We start from the raw sequence: 19,200 nt of genomic DNA, 5'->3' as shown, positions 1-19,200 counted from the left end.
TTCGGTGAAGGAAAAAAAACCTCGGAGCCTTGCGGTTTTTGGCGGTGTAGCGGGGTGGGGAATCCAAGGTGCCGTACTGACATTAGTTGGGGTTGGGCCGAGACATGTTCACAGGGCATCATCAAACTTGAAATTAGATCATCTAACTTATTGTCCTTATATGGGTCTCACAATTTATGAAAACATTATATCACAAAAGGTTTTTCCTTTAATTCGGGGGTATGTCTTTCTTTTTTGGGGGTTGAATGGAGTGAAATGGAATGCTGAATTGTACGAGAATATAAACGGATTAATTGACTATTTTAAGGTTAAGAAATGAATTTTGAATTTGAATTGATATTTCAAGAACTTTTTTTGCATCGCAGCATTTAGGATCTCGGGAAGTATGCGTGTTGTTATATTCCATTGTAATGTAGTAGCGAGTTGCCACTCTTTGTGTGCACCTTGTCACTTTGCTGTGAGTGTTATTGGTACCATCTTAGTGTGATGAGTTGATTGGAGACGGTGAGCAGCTGTCAGGTGCTAAACTCCAGCGTTCAGACTTCGGTTAGGCGTGCCTGTACATAATGTTCTCTCTGATCATCGGTCCAAGAACATCTGGAAACAATAATTAATACAAGAGACATGTGATGTTTCTGAAGCCATTTATGAGTACCTAATGTGGGCCAACACTATTTTGCATTTGCAGAATCGCTTCTGGTCTCAATACATACACTCTCAGTTGCTATCGTCCTCGCTGGGTTTAGTTCTCCCCTGGGCTCTGAAGGGGACTCATCTTTTTGTCTACATTAGATGTGGCGCATGTGTGTTATTTCAGAGCCAGAAATGACTCTGAAATATGATACCTACAGTCGAGGATCAATGTTCAGAACTTCAGACTCCAGGATTTTCAGAGATCGCCCTTCTAGAAGCTCAAGATCTCCTTTTTTTTTTCTCACTGGCCTACATGAAGGCTACGTATCCTTTCTTAAGCATTAGATCCACATCGAAATTTCTGGTTAATTAAACATTTAAACCCTGTGGATTATTCGGTTATGACTGATGAACAGTTACTAATTGCTAGGTCGCTAACAATGACATGATATGATATTATTAGTCACTACTTTTCTCCCAAAATATAAAAGACTATAGTTATTTACCCAGATATTATACTTCTTTGAGTACATAGTCAAAGTCTTGTACATTTTGAGATGAAGGTAGGGTGTGTTTAGTTCACACCAAAATTAAAAGTTTGGTTGAAATTGGAACGATGTGACTGAAAAGTTAGAAGTTTGTATATATAGGAAAATTTTGATGTGATGAAAAAGTTAAAAGTTTAAAGAAAAATTTTGGAACTAAACTCGGCCGTAGTAGCTAGGAAGCATCGGTAAAGGACAGCCTACGTGTGTCACATGGTTGGAGATGAGGACGGTGACGGCCACCGCCGCGCACACGAAGAGCCAGTCGCCGGAGTAGCCACCGGCAGGAGCTAGCAGCAGCTGTGTACAACACGTACTCCGGCGAGGTAGGTGAGAGTTCAGTGTACTTCCACACACCGAATTGACCGACGACGAAAGCGATGACTTAGGTCGACCTAAGCAGCTAAGCCAAGGGTTTGTTAGCCAGTGATGGATGCAGCAACGCACCACACTACTACTGGTTCAGTGCACCGTGTAGAACACGGCTGCATTGCAGATGTTGATGCCTGATCTCTTTTTTTTTTCTCGGTCTCTCGGTCTCAGTCTCGCCTTTTAGGGCTGGTTTGGTTTGAGGTCTAAATTAGGTTTACTAATATTTAATATTTCAATAGTGTTTAGTGTCTATTTGGTTTGAAGCCAAATTTTGGCATGTCTAAGAAAATAGGTCATTTCAATAGTGAACTTAAGCTATTTTAGTTTCAATCCAAACACAACTTTGTCTTACCAAAATTAGTCATGCCAAAACATGTCAAAATTTGGCACTGACAAAATTTGGGAAGGCCAATTTAGCCACAAACCAAACCAATCCTTATTCTTTTTCTTCTCTAATCTTTTATTTAATTATTTGGCCGAAGCGAATAGTCGCTCATATAAACGCACGCACATACCGTTATGTGTTGGCAGGACTTCCAAGAATCCAATATGGCAAAGTGGCCTCCTGATTCAGTGGCCTAATTAGCTGGTTCATGAAGGATGATGAGTTAAACTGAATTCCTCAGCATTAGAACATTATTATCATGGGTCCTTCTAGAAGCTTCTGAGGGAGGATATATACTAGTAGTGGTAGCATTAAACAACTCGCAAGTACAGTACACTCCATCTCTCTCTGAAGCTAAACCTGAGGCTCCCTTTCCAAGTGCACAGGGAAGACAATTAATCCTAACGAACCTGATAGATCATGTAGGAGCATGAAAGATTCCGATTGAGATGATCAGAAACGAATCAAAGATTTACTAAACACACCCTAAGTGCAGTGATTGATCAGTACAGTACAGAAGAGTACAGACAGTTGAAGAGCAGAATGCAATGGCACTAAAGTGAAAGCGAGAGGGCACTACTGCTGCTACTTCTACCACTATTTGGCGTCAATACCGTACTTTGCACGTTGATGACTCGACTCCCCGACCAAATTCGTGGCTCAGATTGAATCTTTTTCATCGTTTCCAGGGGCTCTCATTGCAACTGTGTTAAGATTAGATACCTGGTTTTACCTTGAAGTCAAGTCTAGCTCAGCTGTCACCCCTAGCTTTTGTATTTGGAGCCTGGCACTTTCCATTGATTAACCCGTCTGTTTCTTCTTAATTTGTACACCCTGGAGATTAAAAAAAAAGGATTGGTGCAGGCTAGGTGGCCACTGATGACTGACCCATATCATGCAGAACTTGACTCTGTGCAGGGCTTCGGATAGTGTCATATTAGTGGAGGAATTCATGCTTAAAAAAATGTAATGAGGAGGATAAGAGTTTGAGGTTGATGCATTGCGCTTAATTTTTTAGACAGTTCTGGAATAATAGTTATGGAAAGAAGCTATGTATTTCGTTGACAAATCAAATTGTGGTTAGACAATTTTTCAAGGCTCCTTTTGAATGCATTAATTTTATAGGATTTTCGTAGGAATTAATTAAGTTCATGTAAAATTCCTATTAGAATTCCTGTTCAAAGGAGATTTTACCCAATGTTGTTTCTCCTGATATTGGGTGTGTTCGCTTGCGGCTGCTGCTATGGTTATGGTAGAAATTGTATGTAGTCACTGTTGGCTGCCATCTAGTCACACCGAACAAGCCCATTTTCAATATTTTTTTCATTTGTAACTTAGCAATTATATATAAAAAAAAATCTTAAAACAATTTCATCGAACATAGTCCACCTTGACAAAGAACAGAGTCTAAGAGCTCTCTTGACATTATTTTAATTATCTACTACTTAAAAGCGGAATAGTCCGTCCATTCCTCTCCACATCGCATGAAACACACAACTACCTCCCCTACCTCCCCCCTAAAAAAAGCAGCTGGTTAGCCAAAAAACCGATTGCAATGCAAAGTCATGTCAGCTAGTTTCTAAAAAGATGTATTTCATTTTTGAATTTAAGAAAATTAATCCTAAATTAGTTTTAGGGGTTATTTTCATTGCCCATACTTATTTTCATGATTTCTAAGAAGACAAAGAGGTTATACCTAAAAGTTAATATTAAAAATTATATTTTAAAATTTTGGCCTTTCAGAAAAAAAAAAGATAATGATGAGGGGGAGAGAGTGAGAGAATAGAGGAGGAGAGAGAGGACGGCATTAAGGCTCCAAATGCTCCCATCCCATTGGCTGATGGAATGAAATGGCCGATGGACAGCGAAGGCATGGCCGATAACAGCCCGGCCATTTCCCATGACCCCATCACTTTTAACATTGGGAATGCATGATCAATTGATCATATCCCCAACTAATTAGAAAGTGCCATCCCCTGGCTAAAGCCACTGTCCGTTTAACTGCATCACGCGCTTCTCGTAACCTGAAATCCTGCCCAAAACTTCAGAGAAAAAGGAGGCTTATTTTACAGCTTGCAGCAGATTCAGACTGTGATCAGTATGTAATAGACGTTGCGCAATGACCTGCAGGCTAGGAAATCAATCGCCGATTCACTATAGCTGTCCATGAAATAAATACCTGCATGTGAAAATCAATATGAACAATTTTTTTGGAGACGGTGTACGTATATATCTAGCAACTTCTATGATGCGTCAGGGAGAGGAGAGAGATATTGAGGCTTGCATTCAAGTGTTTTTATGGAGGACACTTTCTGCCCGGATCTAACGGCAAAGACATCATAATTCAGCAAAATTTCGCCCATACAAATGCATAAATTTGACAATCTGTCCCATTTCCAGAATCCAGACGTGAACCTGAAAGAGCCACAATGCGATAGTGTGCCAAGCTAAAGCAATCCTAGTGTATATTGTAGGCATCACTCACTTATGGCATGACATTTAATAGGTAGTATTATACTACAATATTGTTATTAGCTGGAGAAATTTCAACAGTTGATTTATAAATTTTACTACAATTAGATTTTTTACTAGTAATAATCGAGATGATAATACAAATAAGGGAAAATTAGAACCATACCATTATAATTTTGCAAAATTTGAAATATGTCATCATGACCCACATGTCATTGACTCATGTGGGTCCTACATGTCATTGATATACCGATGATATATCTCAAACTTTGCAAAATTATAATGGCATGGTTCCAATTTTACCAAATAAATAAATATGATTCATTGGATTGGAAAAGATGATCGGTCTAGATTATATATCTGCTATTAGTATAGACCATAATAAAGTATCTCATTACTATATAAGTGAGAAATCACCTGTCTAATCCTTTTTGCGATGAACCAACTAATCGATGTGTAAAACTGACGCAATACAGAGAAATGCATGCCCATCAACTGCAAATTGAGAATGACAATTTTAATTTGAAAGACAAAGTGACAAATTAACTGATAAGGTTCTAGATGACATTGAAAAAATTGGACGCGTGAGCTTATAAATTAGAAAGCTTAAGAAAGAATATATGTCCTTGAATATTCGTTTTGTTTTTTTATTACCGAATTATTATATGCTTATGCAAAGGCTGCTGATTTGAGTTGCTGATCTCTTTGGACTTTGGTTCGGTATGGAGGTAGCAGGTGAAGCTAAGCACATCTGCGCTGTGTATATAAAAAGTCAGTAGGTGAAACCATACGTGTAGTACTCCCTTAACAATAAGATATAGTACACCGGTACATGTCTCATCTTCTCTTCACTCTTCACTCGTTTAGTTAATGTTGTCAATGAATTTATAATTAGTTTGACCATCATTTGAAAGGGATAGTCTATTTGTCCTTGTTCTAAGTTGTTCATCCTTTTTATTTGCGAACCAGAGCATTTCTAGGTGCTGAAGGCAAATATGTGAAAATTCAGGGGGAAAAAAATGAGACCTATATATGTTCCTGTGCAAATCATGTTTCTTTTTCTTGCAAAAGTCCTTCATATATATGGTATTTGTCTAAGCATTCCCTTAGTGTTTTTTTGAGAGAATTTTTCTTTGGAGAAAGTATAATACGCAGAATTGAACTGTTAGTATGTATCTATACAATGAAAAGGACCATATTTAGTTCTAAAAAGTAGTAATTATTCTGCACGACAAGCGAATGGGTAGTTGGTCGGGATTTGTAGACTACAAGCAAAAGGCACATTCGGTGAATGTACTAATAGTTTTAGGGTCAAATAAGGACACTGTTTCATTAATCTAGTAGTTGAAGGCCAATCTGTGAGAGGATTGGTACTACTGATCACTCTTATATGTCATGTCTTGGATTCTGTCTTACTTTTTTAAGGCAAGGATTTTGTCTTAGTAGCTAACTGGAATTGTACCATCAGTCATTTATGTTAGGATGTTATTACTCTCTCCATTTAATAATATAAGACGGATTTTATTTCATTAGAACAAAGCTTTAACTAACAACTATTTTACTGATATTATCATCTATGTGATAAAAAAATTAATTATAAGAAAGTATTTTTTTTGTTAATATAAATATAATAGTAACAAAAAATTATGTCATAATAGAGTAATTGTTAGTCATAGTCTTATCCTAATGAAATAAAATACGTCTTATAATTTTCAACGGATGGTATTGCAATAAATGAAAGATAGATCATGGATAATGCCTACAAGAAATACGATGTATTTAGTTTTTGACATATTTATAACAAAAGGACATGCATGCTACCTTCTCAATGAAGTCTTGGATGTAAGTGGCATGAGATATGCGAAACTCTGTTTTTTCTTGAAAAAAATTGTGTAACACTCAGTGGCGACATTTCTCATCCTTTTGTTTTTAATTTCAGAGGCCAGTGGTTGGTAATTAGTGGCAGGATCTGATGCACTTTCCCCCTCTGTTTTCTTATAATATTTCTGCTCATCTTTTGAGCAAAAGAAATGAAAGTCATGGTTCCTTTCTAGTTTCTACGCTTGCCGGAAACTTGTAGTGCAACCAGAAGTTTGCTGCCCATTCAGGTATCCATCTTTCTATTTATTTATTTCTATCTGCTTTTCTTGGCACGCATCTAGAAAGGCAATAATAATACACCCGTCAAAGCCATCCAATGATAATTGCCGTAAAATGACAGGGTGGTTGTTAAGAAGTTAATTAATTGCCGAATCATTGGGGTGACAAATTATGATCAACTCAGCTCATTGTCTCTCTTATGGAAGTCTAGAGTAAACTCCAAAGTTTACCTGTGTGCCAGGAATTTCTACACGCCCCAATCAACCAAGTCCAGGACTAAATTTTCTTAATTATACCCCCCAATCAACCAAGTCCAGGACTAAATTTTCTTAATTATACCCCCCAATCAACCAAGTCCAGGACTAAATTTTCTTAATTATGAGAACATCGGACTCCAAGGTGACCTGCTTGGTAGGGATCTTATTTTCTTCTGCAAACTATAGCCTAAGACACGTGATCTAAATTATAAAGAAATGAATAACTCCAGCTTGGCTTGAAGTAAGGGTGTAAGTGGCTAACCAATGAAACCCACTTATAGACTAAAATAACCCACGAACCTGTTTATTTTTGACCCATAAGTGAGCTCACATGAAAAACAAAAAAACGACTGATACACAAAAATTCTCGGACAGTTGTGTGTGCTCCTTCTAACATCCTGACATCTACCCCAAGAACATCCACATCGTCACACTGGCAGTGAAAATGTAGAGAGCTTAAGGAGGTACTAACCACTCGTTGATCGCTAAACATTACTAGTATAATAATTAATTGCTATTAAATCCAACGCTGCACGGCCGATTGACAGAGTGCAACTTGGGTGGCTAGGCGGCAACTGATCCATCGAACGAACAACGGCCTCCTTGGAACTCTATAAACTTTGCCGTGATCGATGGATTTAACGTTTACCAACCACGGATTACGTAGCAATCGGGCTAATAGCATCTTCAACTCTCTCTCTCTCTCTCTCTCTCTCTCTCTATATATATATATATATATATATATATATATATATATATATATATATATATATATATATAGAGAGAGAGAGAGAGAGAGAGATGTCACTTTCAGATCTTCAGTCCCAGAAAAAAAAACTGAACATGTAAGTAATTATGCATTAAGATCATACACATGGTAAATCACTCATTCTTTTTTTTTTCAGTATAGTAGGCTAGCAACCTTTGCTCAACGTGGTGAATCAAATCGTATTGACCTAGTTTTTATCTAAGAAAACCGTTTAACTCAAGTGACAGAGATGGTAAAAAGGTGTTTCTCAAAAAAAAAAAAAAAGAGAGATGATAAAAAGTACAAGCACTTCATTGTCATGGTAGGTAATCGATCGCTAAAGGTGAAAAAAATAAATGCACAAAGTTGGTAAGAATTTCACTTCTAAACGACGACTACGGGCTTCGACAGTCATTTTCCGTGTAAATTTGAAAGAGAACCAGAGAAAAAGGAATATTAGATGCGGAGGGCAATGATAGGGCAGAGAACACCAGCAGAAGGCAGAGAGTCAAATATACAAGCCCTCCATCCTTTTTGCAAACCACAAATGACATCTTCATTCAATATAAAAGAAGGAAAATTTATAGCATTTGAAAAACATGACATCTTTTTCTCAGGCTTAGCTATTGATGAAGGGTGATCACGGAAGGTAGCATAACCCCATGTAACAAAACAATGCCCTGAAATACCCTATCCGGAGAGTTATGTTCCCTTGTTCAACTTAAGGCTTAAAATGTTTATAAAATGCTTATTCAGACATTATTTGTTTTCTGAAAGTAGTCCACTATATAATTAAAAAAAAATCAGAGGAGTAACATACCTTCTTATGACGAGGAAAATTCCATTTCTTTCTCATACTGCTCTTACTCTTACTTACCATATCACTGACACCGTAACAGGATCTCTTGGCAAATCAGACTGATAGAAGCATTCCACCTGTTGTTAATGACAGAACGTTGCTGGATGGTATTTCTCAAACCAAATTGCAGTGAGCTGACAATGCAGTCTGCGCAAAAAGTATGCAATGGTGGTTGTCCTGTCATTAACCACTCGATGAAACAGGAATCATGAAATTAACTTCGGAGGGACGTGCAGATTGCAACAGGAAGGAGATAAAACATATGAGAAAGATAAATGCACCAGAAAGCCCAAACCAGAACCCTATAAATCAACTGCTTTTATCAAACCAGGATTTGCTTCTAGATGAGATTGTCATCAACAATGCCAGAACCTTTGCTAGCCAAATCAACTGTACAATAAACAACAGTGGAAGTACAAAACAAAGCACACCATTAAAATCAACTCGTGGATACAATAAAGCCAGCACGTCCACAATTGGGGTGCTGTCAGCGATAGTAAGCGTCATACCATTATGACCAATATTCTAATGAAATAATAAAATCTTGTATGTGTCAAAATCATGAGCTCTGACCATAGGACAAATCTGAGGAGCGAAAGCGAGACTACAAGAGCAACCAGAGGAGATATAAAATATGACACAACAATTTGGCAATAGCGAAAGAGGCTTTTCAGCTGGTAGTTGGACTTCAGATATCAGCAGCTCGAAAAGAAATAGAAGCACTCATAGAAGAGATGACTCAATCTGATATCTAAATAAAAACAATGACAGGGAGCATCCCTGCTCACAGGGAAATTGGTCCATTTCATTAGGACGTTTTTTTTTATCAAGGCATGTCACCTTTCAGTATCAACAAAGTTTTCCAAGGCCCATATGGGCAATGTAATTAGGGAAGCAAAAAGAGGTAAAAAGATGAAACAGTGCCATTGGTTTTGCAAATCAGATAACACAACGAAAATAAGCACCATCTTTTGCAGGCTTACTGGGGAAGTACTAGATAGCTGTTTCAGTTATAAACTTACTCTTTTCACTTCCTTGGATCCCTCACGTAGTTAAGTTATTAAAACAACTCATCTCCAGGTCAGAATGTTGCATTTGTAAAAGTCACCAAATAATGGTGATGCAAACAATTTAATGGACTTTAATTTATATGGTGCACCACACTATTCAATAACCATTGGACCTATCTTTTCAGCCTCTTTTGGGGAGTTTTACCAATTCTTTCTGGAACTGATCGGTTTCATATGGAAGTCCTCTTCCAAATGGGACCTTAAATTGGATGGTCAATGACAAAAGTTAGGAAATTAATTTAAGAACAAATAAACCATATCTTCTTTCTAGGATCCTGGATAAGATGGCAACCTACTCTTTTGGATAATGGTTTGCTATATGCACACTTACCCTCAACTGCCTCGTGGTGTGGCTTTCGTCATCTCATAACATCAACAACATATGTTCAGCAAAAGGTGATGTTTCCAAACAGAATCATGTTTCGTAACACAAACATGACGACAAAAATAGACTTCTGACAGGTCAGGCTCAAATTATTGAAATAAAAATATCATTTACTGCCAACAACCTATACATAATATCCCCGCAAAAAAAAATAACCTATACATAATAGGTACATATAACAGCTGATTCCACTATATATTCAAGTATTAACCTAGATATGCCACAGTGCCACACAGATGACATGTAATAGGAACACCATCCTAACTTGAGACAAAGGGCAAAAGTGAAAAGATTCAACAGTTTAAAGTTGTAGATTGGAAGGTTTCAAAACTCAGGGTTGAAAAGTGTATAGCTGACAGAGTTCAGGGTTAAATTTTAGCCTTTTCCATGCATAAATGAAGAACAAAAAATGGAATAAGTAGCCATATTTTTCACCACAAAAGGTTTCAATGAATAATCCATATTTCTAATTGATTTTACTTGTGTTGTTTTACAAAGCAATTTGGCATATTTGCCATCGAAAAAAGAGAGAAGGGAAGTTATCAATTATCATAGATATTAAGTGTTTGTTTTCTGTAGAATAGAAATTCAAGATTGAGGATACGCCAATAACTATATCTCGTATTCTACAAAACTGGAGTCATCCAACATCCACCTTTCATGATTTTGTTGAAATCAGTGTGATTTCGCAACATACCCATCAACTGCAAAATTTCTCGTAGCTGATGGCAGTGCCAATCGCATTCCATCAAGCTCAGGGCTTGCAATCACTTGGCAACCAAGACGGGATCTAAAAAAACAAGATTAAATTAGTTAAATAAAAGTAGTAAATTCAAAAGGATTGAGAAAGAAGATAATCGTACGTCTCTGTAAGCCCAAATGCAAGGTCCAGCATATCGTTCTCCTCATCCACAGGATCTTCCAATTTGTTGTAGTAGTCAACATCCTGAAGAGAACTTTCTTATCAAACTACACTTTTACCATCCAATCCAATTGAACCTTTAAGAATAACATCATACCGTTACAATCACATGGCATGTCGAACATGCAAGAGAGCCCTCACATGCCCCTGTTATCATGACAACAGGGGGCAATTCAGATGATATATTAGAAAAAATACAGTTATTTTAGTGGTACCAGAAATGGAGCTAGGAAAATCATTTTTGTACTTCAATAAGACAGATCAACATAACAGAATAGTTAAGGTGGCACGGTGACAATGCCAAGGCTCAGAATGATAGGTATAACAGAACGATAGATTTTGTCCAACACAACATGAAACATGCACAAGCATAAATGTACTTAAAAATTGATTTAAATCAAAATGAGCAAACATTAAGACTCGGCATTTCAAATGACCTTCAAGTTCTATGTCATTCTCATGTGCTGCCTCTAGCATTGACATTCCTATAGGTACTTTAACAAGCTTTTCCTCGCCATCCTTATCAACAAAAGTCACAGATATCCTGCAAATTAAATTATAATATTTGATATTCAAGTTCAAATTGTAGAATAAAACAACATGGACTTTATAACCAAAATCACACATGAGCCAACAGATAAAAAACAGTAGCGCCCCATTGGAATGACATTTATGCTCACTGTAAAACATGTAATGTGTCATGTACTTAAATTCAGAAAGTTGACATGCTGAGAAAAATTCAAATAGGCAGCAACGTGAAGCAAGTAGACCTCAAACGAATACCCTATGCTCATCAAAAAAGAGATGGACCAGTAAAACTGCAAAAATCGCAAACCTTTTTACCTAAATTAAGTTTGTGACACAAGCTTCAGGATAAATTCCATACATGATATGGAATAGACACTCATAATGGCCTTGCTGGTGTTCAAAAGGTCAACAGCACAATCTATACTTAGACAGCATACATTCACAGTTGCATGGAGTAAGAGTAATTGCATTATTCAGTGAGGATGAACCACACTCATATTCAGAATAATATGAAGTGAACACACTCTGCATCTTTGGAGGAAAGTTGGCTTCAAAATAAAAGGAGAAAAGAAAAAAAAAACTTGCGGGAAGATGGGCATCAAAGGAGACGATTACCAAGGCTAAGCACATTTTGAGGTTGACAGCATATGTAAACATGAAAATCATACAGAGAAATCCCATAACCATGTCAAGTCCAATGGAAGTGGTAGAATCACCCAGGCAAGATGATGGCTTCTAGGTTGACCAATGCTGCATCATGTAAGAACTTGAGAAACAATTTTGGAGCAGGAAACCCATATGGGCCTCCCAATTACCCGTTTTATTCCGTTAATCCCACCTATTTATATTTCTAATTGAGCCCCCATATAATGTTTAACATCTCATTCTTCTACTCTCTTTGCTCCCTAATAGTTGCCTCTATGACAACACACAGAAAGTAGAATTGCATAACTCCAATATAGACAAAGATGATACTCATGTGCAGAAGGGCAGAATTATACAAGCTCTACCTCTAAAGAGATCTGATAATACAAGACCAAGGCTAGTTAACTAAACTAGTAAACTACCATTGATTATACAATTTCGTTCTTGCCCCTACTTTGATGTCCAATATTGATTTTGCCCCTGTTTTTTAGGGTTTTCGTTTTTACCCCTACTTTTTTGAAACGAAACAACCGTTTGCCCCTGTTCCGTTAATTCTTCCTAACGGTGTTAAATGTGTGTGTGTGTTTGGAGGGGGGGGTTAAAAAGACAAGTATACCCTTAGATATTTTCCCGTACTTTTGACATAATCAAAATACAAATCTATTGATGCAATACTCTATCAGTAATTTAATTTGTCAACAATTTGTGAAAGTTTGCCAAGATTTGGATCAAATTTGAAAGTGGTGTACAAAAGTACCGGAAATATCTAAGGGTATACTTGGTCCTTTTTACCCCACATTTAACACCATTAGCAAGAACTAACGGAACAGGGGCAAATGGCTGTTTCGTTTCAAAAACGTAGGGGCAAAAACGAAAACCCTAAAAACATGGGCAAAATCAATATTGGACATCAAAGTAGGGGAAAGAACGAAATTGCCCCTAAACTAAAAGAGTTGAATGATAATGGAATGTTTTTAAGTGCCTCCTATTCTTGAGTGGTACTTAACTATTCATCTTGGAGAAGTTTTATCTGAAGTTTGCCAACTTCCAAACCAAAAGCATTCCCAAAGGCCCAAAAGCTTCATAAACATGAATGCCGTTCATGTTAATTACCAGATTTACAGACATCACCAGAGTAAATTTGTGTTCCAGAAAGTAATCTACAAATAGCATATCAAACTTTTTTGTCACAAACCTAGATATATATCTAACTTAGGCTCATTTCTTTTTGGCTACTAGCTACTAGATTATCGTTGGCACGGTTCCCAAGCTGCTAAACAGTGTGATTTTTGAAAAAAAAAATATTTAGAAGTTTCTACAAATCTAAAATAAATATATTTTTCAAATTTATAATAGCTAATACTTAATTAATTAATCATGATCTAATTGAGTGTCTTGTCAGGTAAGAAACCCGGTTAATTGGCTGAAACATTGAAATTAACACACCCTTAGGGCCCATTTGAAACAGATTATTAACTGCATTATTGTCTTGGATTATCCACTTGATTATAGGGATAAATTAAAATATTTCAAGAAATAAACTTAACAAATAGCTTAGAACATGTGGTCTAGGCACACAGTAGAAGAAATATTTTTGAGAAAACATATTTTTAGAGGCATGGAGCAAATAATCTGCAGAAATAATCCTGTGAATTAGTTGAAAAGAATGGGGCCTAGCTTAAAATGGATAACGAGTTACACTGGTCAAGCCCACAGAGTTAATACTTAATACAACTTACTTAGCTTCTGACTCGCTGCTCCTATCACTGGATGTAGCATTTGTGTTCGAACAGAAGAAAGTCTTCCCCTGAAAAGCATTTCCTTTGTCATTACCATTTAGAGAATATGTAAAAGTCAGAAAACCGCATGTTTCATGCTTTAGTTGTACAAAATTCCGGGTTTACAGGCGAGTGGCACTTAACCCCATGTTTTAAGCTGCAAGAGATCCAGTTAGGAAAGCTTAAACGGCATAAAAGACACACAAATTTGCGACCAGCCTAGTAGTGACTACACAACCTAACTAGTGTTTCTACAGTAAGGTAAGGGCACATGTAGACCAATTTTCAGAGCACCAAGGAAATGAATTCTCACCAACACAAACCCTAATAGATGTTATAGAGATCAAGAGCTGTAACAGAACTAACCAAATGGTTCACATGAGAGGTAACAGCTTCTGCTTCGTGCCTCCTTGAAGCGAGTGAATTTTGACCTGATAAGTAACAGTGCATAATAATTCAAGCAGTGAAAACAGAGAGAAGGCGACCAAATCAAACTTCCAAAAATGCAAATTCTCTTTTCAATCAAACACCTCGAAGAAATCTACAGAATAAGTAACTCATGCCCAGATCCCAAACTCCAATTAATTCCATGGCAAACACACAAGGCAGCAGCCCAGTCTCTTGTCTTCCCAAAGCTAGCGAGCAAGTGAGAGCTAGGCGGAAACCACCATAACTCTTTATCTCCAATACGTATACAGCCAAACCCTACGCCATCCTTTGCATCCCGATGATCTCGAGCTCAAATCGCTGTAGCATGCGCGGCAGATTTTCCGGAGATTCACGATGAGGGAGGGAGAGGAGAGAGACGGAGCAAGCGGAGCCCGAACCATGCCATTCTAGACCGTGCGGCGCACGAGGCGGCGACGCCAACCACACCGACAACAACAACGACGAGGACGACGACGACGACGACAAGCGGAACCGCCGCGGTGGGGAGGAAGGGGGGATCTCACCTGGCGCAGTGGCGCGGCGCAGGGCATGGAGCCCCAGGCGGGAGACCCTCGCCAGCATCCCGACACCCGCCCGGAGCAACCGGTGCAAGCGGCGGCGGCGACGGCGACGGCGGCGGCGGCGGCGGATTTGGTGGTGCCGTGTGGGGGAATCGCCGCGGCGCCGGCGAGGCGAAGTCGCGAGGCGGAGGAGACGAGGTGCGGCTTTTGCTCGGCTCTCGCCTCGAGGAGAAGGGAATCGTGAAGCTGGGCCGGATGAATGTACTTGGGCCGGAGGTACGGCTGCACAGGACATATATTGGGCCAGGCCGTGATTTCAGAAGGCTCGAGGGGGAGCAAGTTAAAGTGTTTAACGGGCCTAAATGGGCCAAATTCTGGCCCACCGACGGGAAATTGGCCGAGAGGTTAGGCCTGCCAAACAAGGCCGAGGAAAGGGGGCTGCTAGCTGGCGCGGGAGCCCCACTCCCCCTCCCTTTAGGGAGTGTTTGCAATCCCATGTTCCCAACCCCTCTTACTCGTTTTCTGCGCGCACGCTTTTCAAACTACTAAATGGTGCGTTTTTTTGTAAAAAGTTTCTATACGAAAGTTGCTTTAAAAAATCATATTGATCTATTTTTGAAAAAAAAAAGCAAATACTTAATTAATCACGCGCTAATGGACCGCTCTGTTGCGAGGAGTTTAGTTCCCAACTTCCCATCTCCGAACACAGCCTGAGTCTTCTCTTAACTAACTAAATTACTTAATATAATTAACACTAATAATAGTAATTAAGAAAGATTCTGAAGATTTTTTTACTAACAGATTGAAAATTTTTTAAGTTAGATTTGAAAACTTTCAATTTAAGTTTTAAATTTTAAAAACTTCAACTCAAATTTGAAAACTTTTAACTTGACATTTGAAAACTTTAAACTCAGATTTGAAAACTTTCGACTTGAGATTTGGAAACTTTCAACTCAGATTCGAAAACTTTCAACTCGAGAATCGAGATTCGAAAACTTTCAAGTCCAGATTTGAAAATTTTGGAAACTTTCAATTTGAGATTTGAAAACTTTCAACTCGAGATTCGAAAACTTTCAAATCAAGATTTGAAAAATTTGAAAATTTTCAAAATCGAGATTTGAAACTTTCAACTCGAGATTTGAAAACTTTCAAGTTCAGATTTGAAAATTTTCAACTCAAAAATTAAAAACTTTCAAACTCAAAACATGCTAAAGATTAAAAAATCAAAAAAAGTGGAAAAAAAGGAAAGAAAACGAAAAAAAGGAAAAAAAAAGTGGAGAGACACGCGCACGCCGGCGCAGCGGCGTTGGGCCTTCTGGACCCGAAACGCGCGCGCGTATTAGTTTTTCCGCGAGGAAAGGTCAGCAAAGATTCGGTTACTTTTTGGAGTTTTAACAAGGATTCATAACCCTCTAAAGAAAGTCATATGTTTACATACCTCCTGTGTGAGTGGCGACGAAAATGAACCAGCGAACCAAGCAACAGATTTTTTTTTTAGATAAAGAAGCAACAGATATACTGACAGACAAGCCTGCAATCGATCTGAAACTGAAATGCGACATTTGTGAGATTGATTAAAACAAAAAACCAAAAATTGGAGAATGGAGACGCGGGGAATCGAACCCCGTGCCTCTCGCATGCGAAGCGAGCGCTCTACCATATGAGCTACGTCCCCATCGTGTCATCTGTTCTTGTACAAATTATCAAGGCAACATCTGTAGCCACCCTCGAAGGCACGTTAACGCCCAGAAAAAAAAAAGAGCTCGGATGATGAGCGTACAACGTGCTTTGCCTCCATTATTCTGTTTGTACCGGCCGGCCGGTCACATGCGCGCAGGCTGCGTTGGCGGAACACCAGAAGCCCAAGGAACGAACGAAAGCTGCCGCGCGCGGGACCAGAGACGGTGCCGATCGAGTACGTGCCGCCGATCGAGGCACCGACCGGGACAGATACCACCACCGTGGGAAACAGGGGGGGGTTCTAGAGACGAGAGGGGCAGGTCACAGGTGGCCAGCCGCGCGGCGCCCGATCCCCAACACAACCGTCTGCACCGTACTCCCTCCATACCCACAAAACAAGTAGTTTAGAACAAGATTGTACTTACTAAGGAGTGATTAATCAGGGGCTATTCTTCCCTGTCTGCCCCTATTAAATAAGGGTGTGGGTGCATTCATTTGAGAAACAAACATAGCTCAAATGGCTAGTACAGTGAGGTTTGAAGGCTTAGTGCCTGGGTTCGATTCCTGGTGGGCTTGTTTTATTTTGCTGATTTTACATGGTGCTCGTTTGGGCGCTTGTCAACGGTGTCCAGCGCGTCGACGGAGCCCGGCGCCTCGACGTACTCCAGCGACTCGACGTACTCCATCATGGCGCTCGGCAGCCGGGCGGCGAGGAAGAGAGACACGCGTGTGCGAGCGGCGAGCTTGTGCGAGCGACGTGCGTGTGCCATTAATCACGTCCATTCAGTTTAAGGCGGCATTAATCACGTCGCCTCGTTTCTTGCCTCGCCGCTCGTCGCTCGGCTCTCGCATCAGGGGCAAACGCGTCCAAACTATATACTACTGAGAAACGACGACTTGTTTTGTGAAAATGGGCCAAGAGCCTAGAACGACTTGTTTTGTTGGTATGGGGGAGTACGTTCGTGCAACGCGCGTTAGCGTACACTGTACCCGGCGCTTTTGCTCGCCAAGCCAAACGCCACGAGCGCACGGGGACGCGCGCCGATCGAGTCCGTGTGTTGTTTTTGTGGGTGGGTGATCGGTGGCCAGTGGGTGGTGGTACACCAGTATCCAAAGTGTACCATGATCCAACGCAACGCAACGGCGTACGGTGCATCCGTACGTACATACATACATATATATATATATATATATATATATATATATATATATATATATATATATATATATATATATATATATATATATATATATATATATATAACATTAAAAGACAGTAATACTGCTAAAATAATTCAACTAAGAGATGCCATAACTAATTTTGGAAATAAATATACAGTAAGATTGCCTTTCAAAGAAACACTATTCAAAAACACTATTCAGTTTACTGTTTAAATTACTGTTCAATACTGTTCACTTCGAGAGATATTTTAACTTTAGGATCTTTGCAGGGTGGCGAATCCTATTTAGACAGCCTCAGAAGCTTGTTTCAGAGCAAAGCTTCTAAGCGCGCTCTCACCCTCCATTCCACCATTCTTAGTAGTAGTGACTTTAGCCTACCTTGCATAGTATATTGAAGCAAGGAGTTGTGTTATAACGCTGTGTAAGGTAAGAACAACTTGCTTATACCTACCTTCGGGTTTCCCGAAAGGGAAAACCGTATGTAAGCTTATCTGTTTAATATGAAGTAATTTTCCTTAAGTATTCCTACACGTTTGTTCTAGACAAGTGTTTATGCTAAGGACCCTATAGGAGAAACCTCTTCGGTTTGTTCTCGTTTTTAGCCTGCATCTTGCATAGGCGTCTGGAGAATCGGTATCCGTAGAGAAGTGTTCCCTTCAGGTGGAACTGCCTAGGGAGACGATAAACTCTTAGCTAGAACAAGTGTGACTTGGAATATCTTTTTAAGTTGCTTCTAAAAAGACAGATAGGTGAGGCATACGGTGAGCACCGAGTAGGACTTTACATCATCTGAAACAAGCTTCTGAGGCTGTCTAAATAGGATTCGCCACCCTGCAAAGATCCTAAAGTTAAAATATCTCTCGAAGTGAACAGTATTGAACAGTAATTTAAACAGTAAACTGAATAGTGTTTTTGAATAGTAATCAGCCGAATAAACAGTAAACTGAATAGTATTCAGCCGAATAAATAGTGTTTTTGAACAGTGTTTTTTGTCCGAAGCACAAGTGTGGTATCACAAGTGTAAACACTATTTATCTGTTCACTATTTTCTTCATTATTTTCTGATGTTGGCATTATATCATTCATTAGATGGAAATATTCAGCAAGACTGTTTAATATTGATAGCATATAGCCTTTTTCTTCCCTCTTATTATTGTATTGATACCAGAAATTATCTAAAATGCATTCTTGGACTTCATCTAATATTATGTGGGTTTTTGGCTTAAACTTATAGGTATTCGGTGGGAATACTTTGAGCTTATTGTCTTCTCCAAACGTGAAGAACTCAACTCCATTATAATTCATGGACTTCTTCATTCCTGCAAAATAGGCAATCGCGAGAGTAGATCAGGTAAATGATTATCTTTTCCCTTAATATGTTCAAATATAACTTTATATCCGTTGCCAGTAATGATATCTTCAAATAAAATCCACCTCCTAGTGGAACTCTTCTTGCTATTAAGCTGATTATAATATCTACATATAGCTTCGCAATCTGTTCTAACCGTAAATTCTTTGAACCCTAAATATAACCTAAAGGCATTTATCGCATTGATTATTGCAAGTATTTCTCTATCTGTATTGCCTACGGTTTTTAATTTATAGCTTCCAGAAGCATACCTACAAACTTTTTCTTCTGACTTAGATGAATATTTAGTAGGCCTTTGTTTTAATACAGCACCCCAACCA

At 38.8% G+C, this 19,200-nt stretch overlaps 1 protein-coding gene and 1 non-coding gene across 8 annotated transcripts; both read right to left on the bottom strand.

The window, feature by feature from the left end:
• Positions 1–2,391: 2,391 nt before the first annotated feature.
• Positions 2,392–14,851, bottom strand: LOC4347157 (uncharacterized). 7 transcript variants are annotated; one of them, XR_001540187.3, is made up of 11 exons: positions 14,653–14,851; positions 14,066–14,130; positions 13,661–13,728; positions 11,186–11,292; positions 10,846–10,895; positions 10,690–10,772; positions 10,524–10,616; positions 8,333–8,548; positions 4,825–4,902; positions 4,060–4,114; positions 2,392–3,977 (listed from the first exon to the last, which is right to left on the bottom strand). XR_001540187.3 is itself a non-coding variant. In XM_015757212.3 (8 exons), the coding sequence occupies exons 1-8, from the start codon at positions 14,708–14,710 to the stop codon at positions 8,455–8,457; spliced, it is 618 nt and encodes a 205-aa protein (XP_015612698.1). In that variant the 5' UTR covers positions 14,711–14,851; the 3' UTR covers positions 7,597–8,454. The 7 variants fall into 7 exon arrangements, 3 of the variants coding, with proteins under 3 accessions (XP_015612698.1, XP_015612700.1, XP_015612701.1); XR_010734861.1 differs by having other exon boundaries at positions 2,392–4,114; positions 4,825–5,158; XR_010734862.1 differs by having other exon boundaries at positions 2,392–4,114; positions 8,333–8,518.
• Positions 14,852–16,251: 1,400 nt separating this feature from the next.
• On the bottom strand, positions 16,252–16,324 carry TRNAA-CGC (transfer RNA alanine (anticodon CGC)). The gene has a single exon. It is a non-coding gene; the product is annotated as a tRNA-Ala (tRNA).
• Positions 16,325–19,200: the final 2,876 nt, after the last annotated feature.

Source organism: Oryza sativa, chromosome 9 (genome assembly GCF_034140825.1).
Source record: "Oryza sativa Japonica Group chromosome 9, ASM3414082v1".
NCBI classification, from domain to species: domain Eukaryota; kingdom Viridiplantae; phylum Streptophyta; class Magnoliopsida; order Poales; family Poaceae; genus Oryza; species Oryza sativa.
Note: the sequence above shows the minus strand (reverse complement) of the source record. Positions and strands in the feature narration are given on the sequence as shown.

Coding starts and splice junctions, on each gene's coding strand:
- LOC4347157 (XM_015757212.3), bottom strand. CDS start 14,710: ATGCTGGCGAGGGTCTCCCGCCTGGGGCTCCATGCCCTGCGCCGCGCC. Junction 10,896..11,185: donor GAATGACATAGAACTTGAAG/GTCATTTGAAAT, acceptor TCATGATAACAG/GGGCATGTGAGGGCTCTCTT. Junction 10,773..10,845: donor CATGCCATGTGATTGTAACG/GTATGATGTTAT, acceptor AGTTCTCTTCAG/GATGTTGACTACTACAACAA.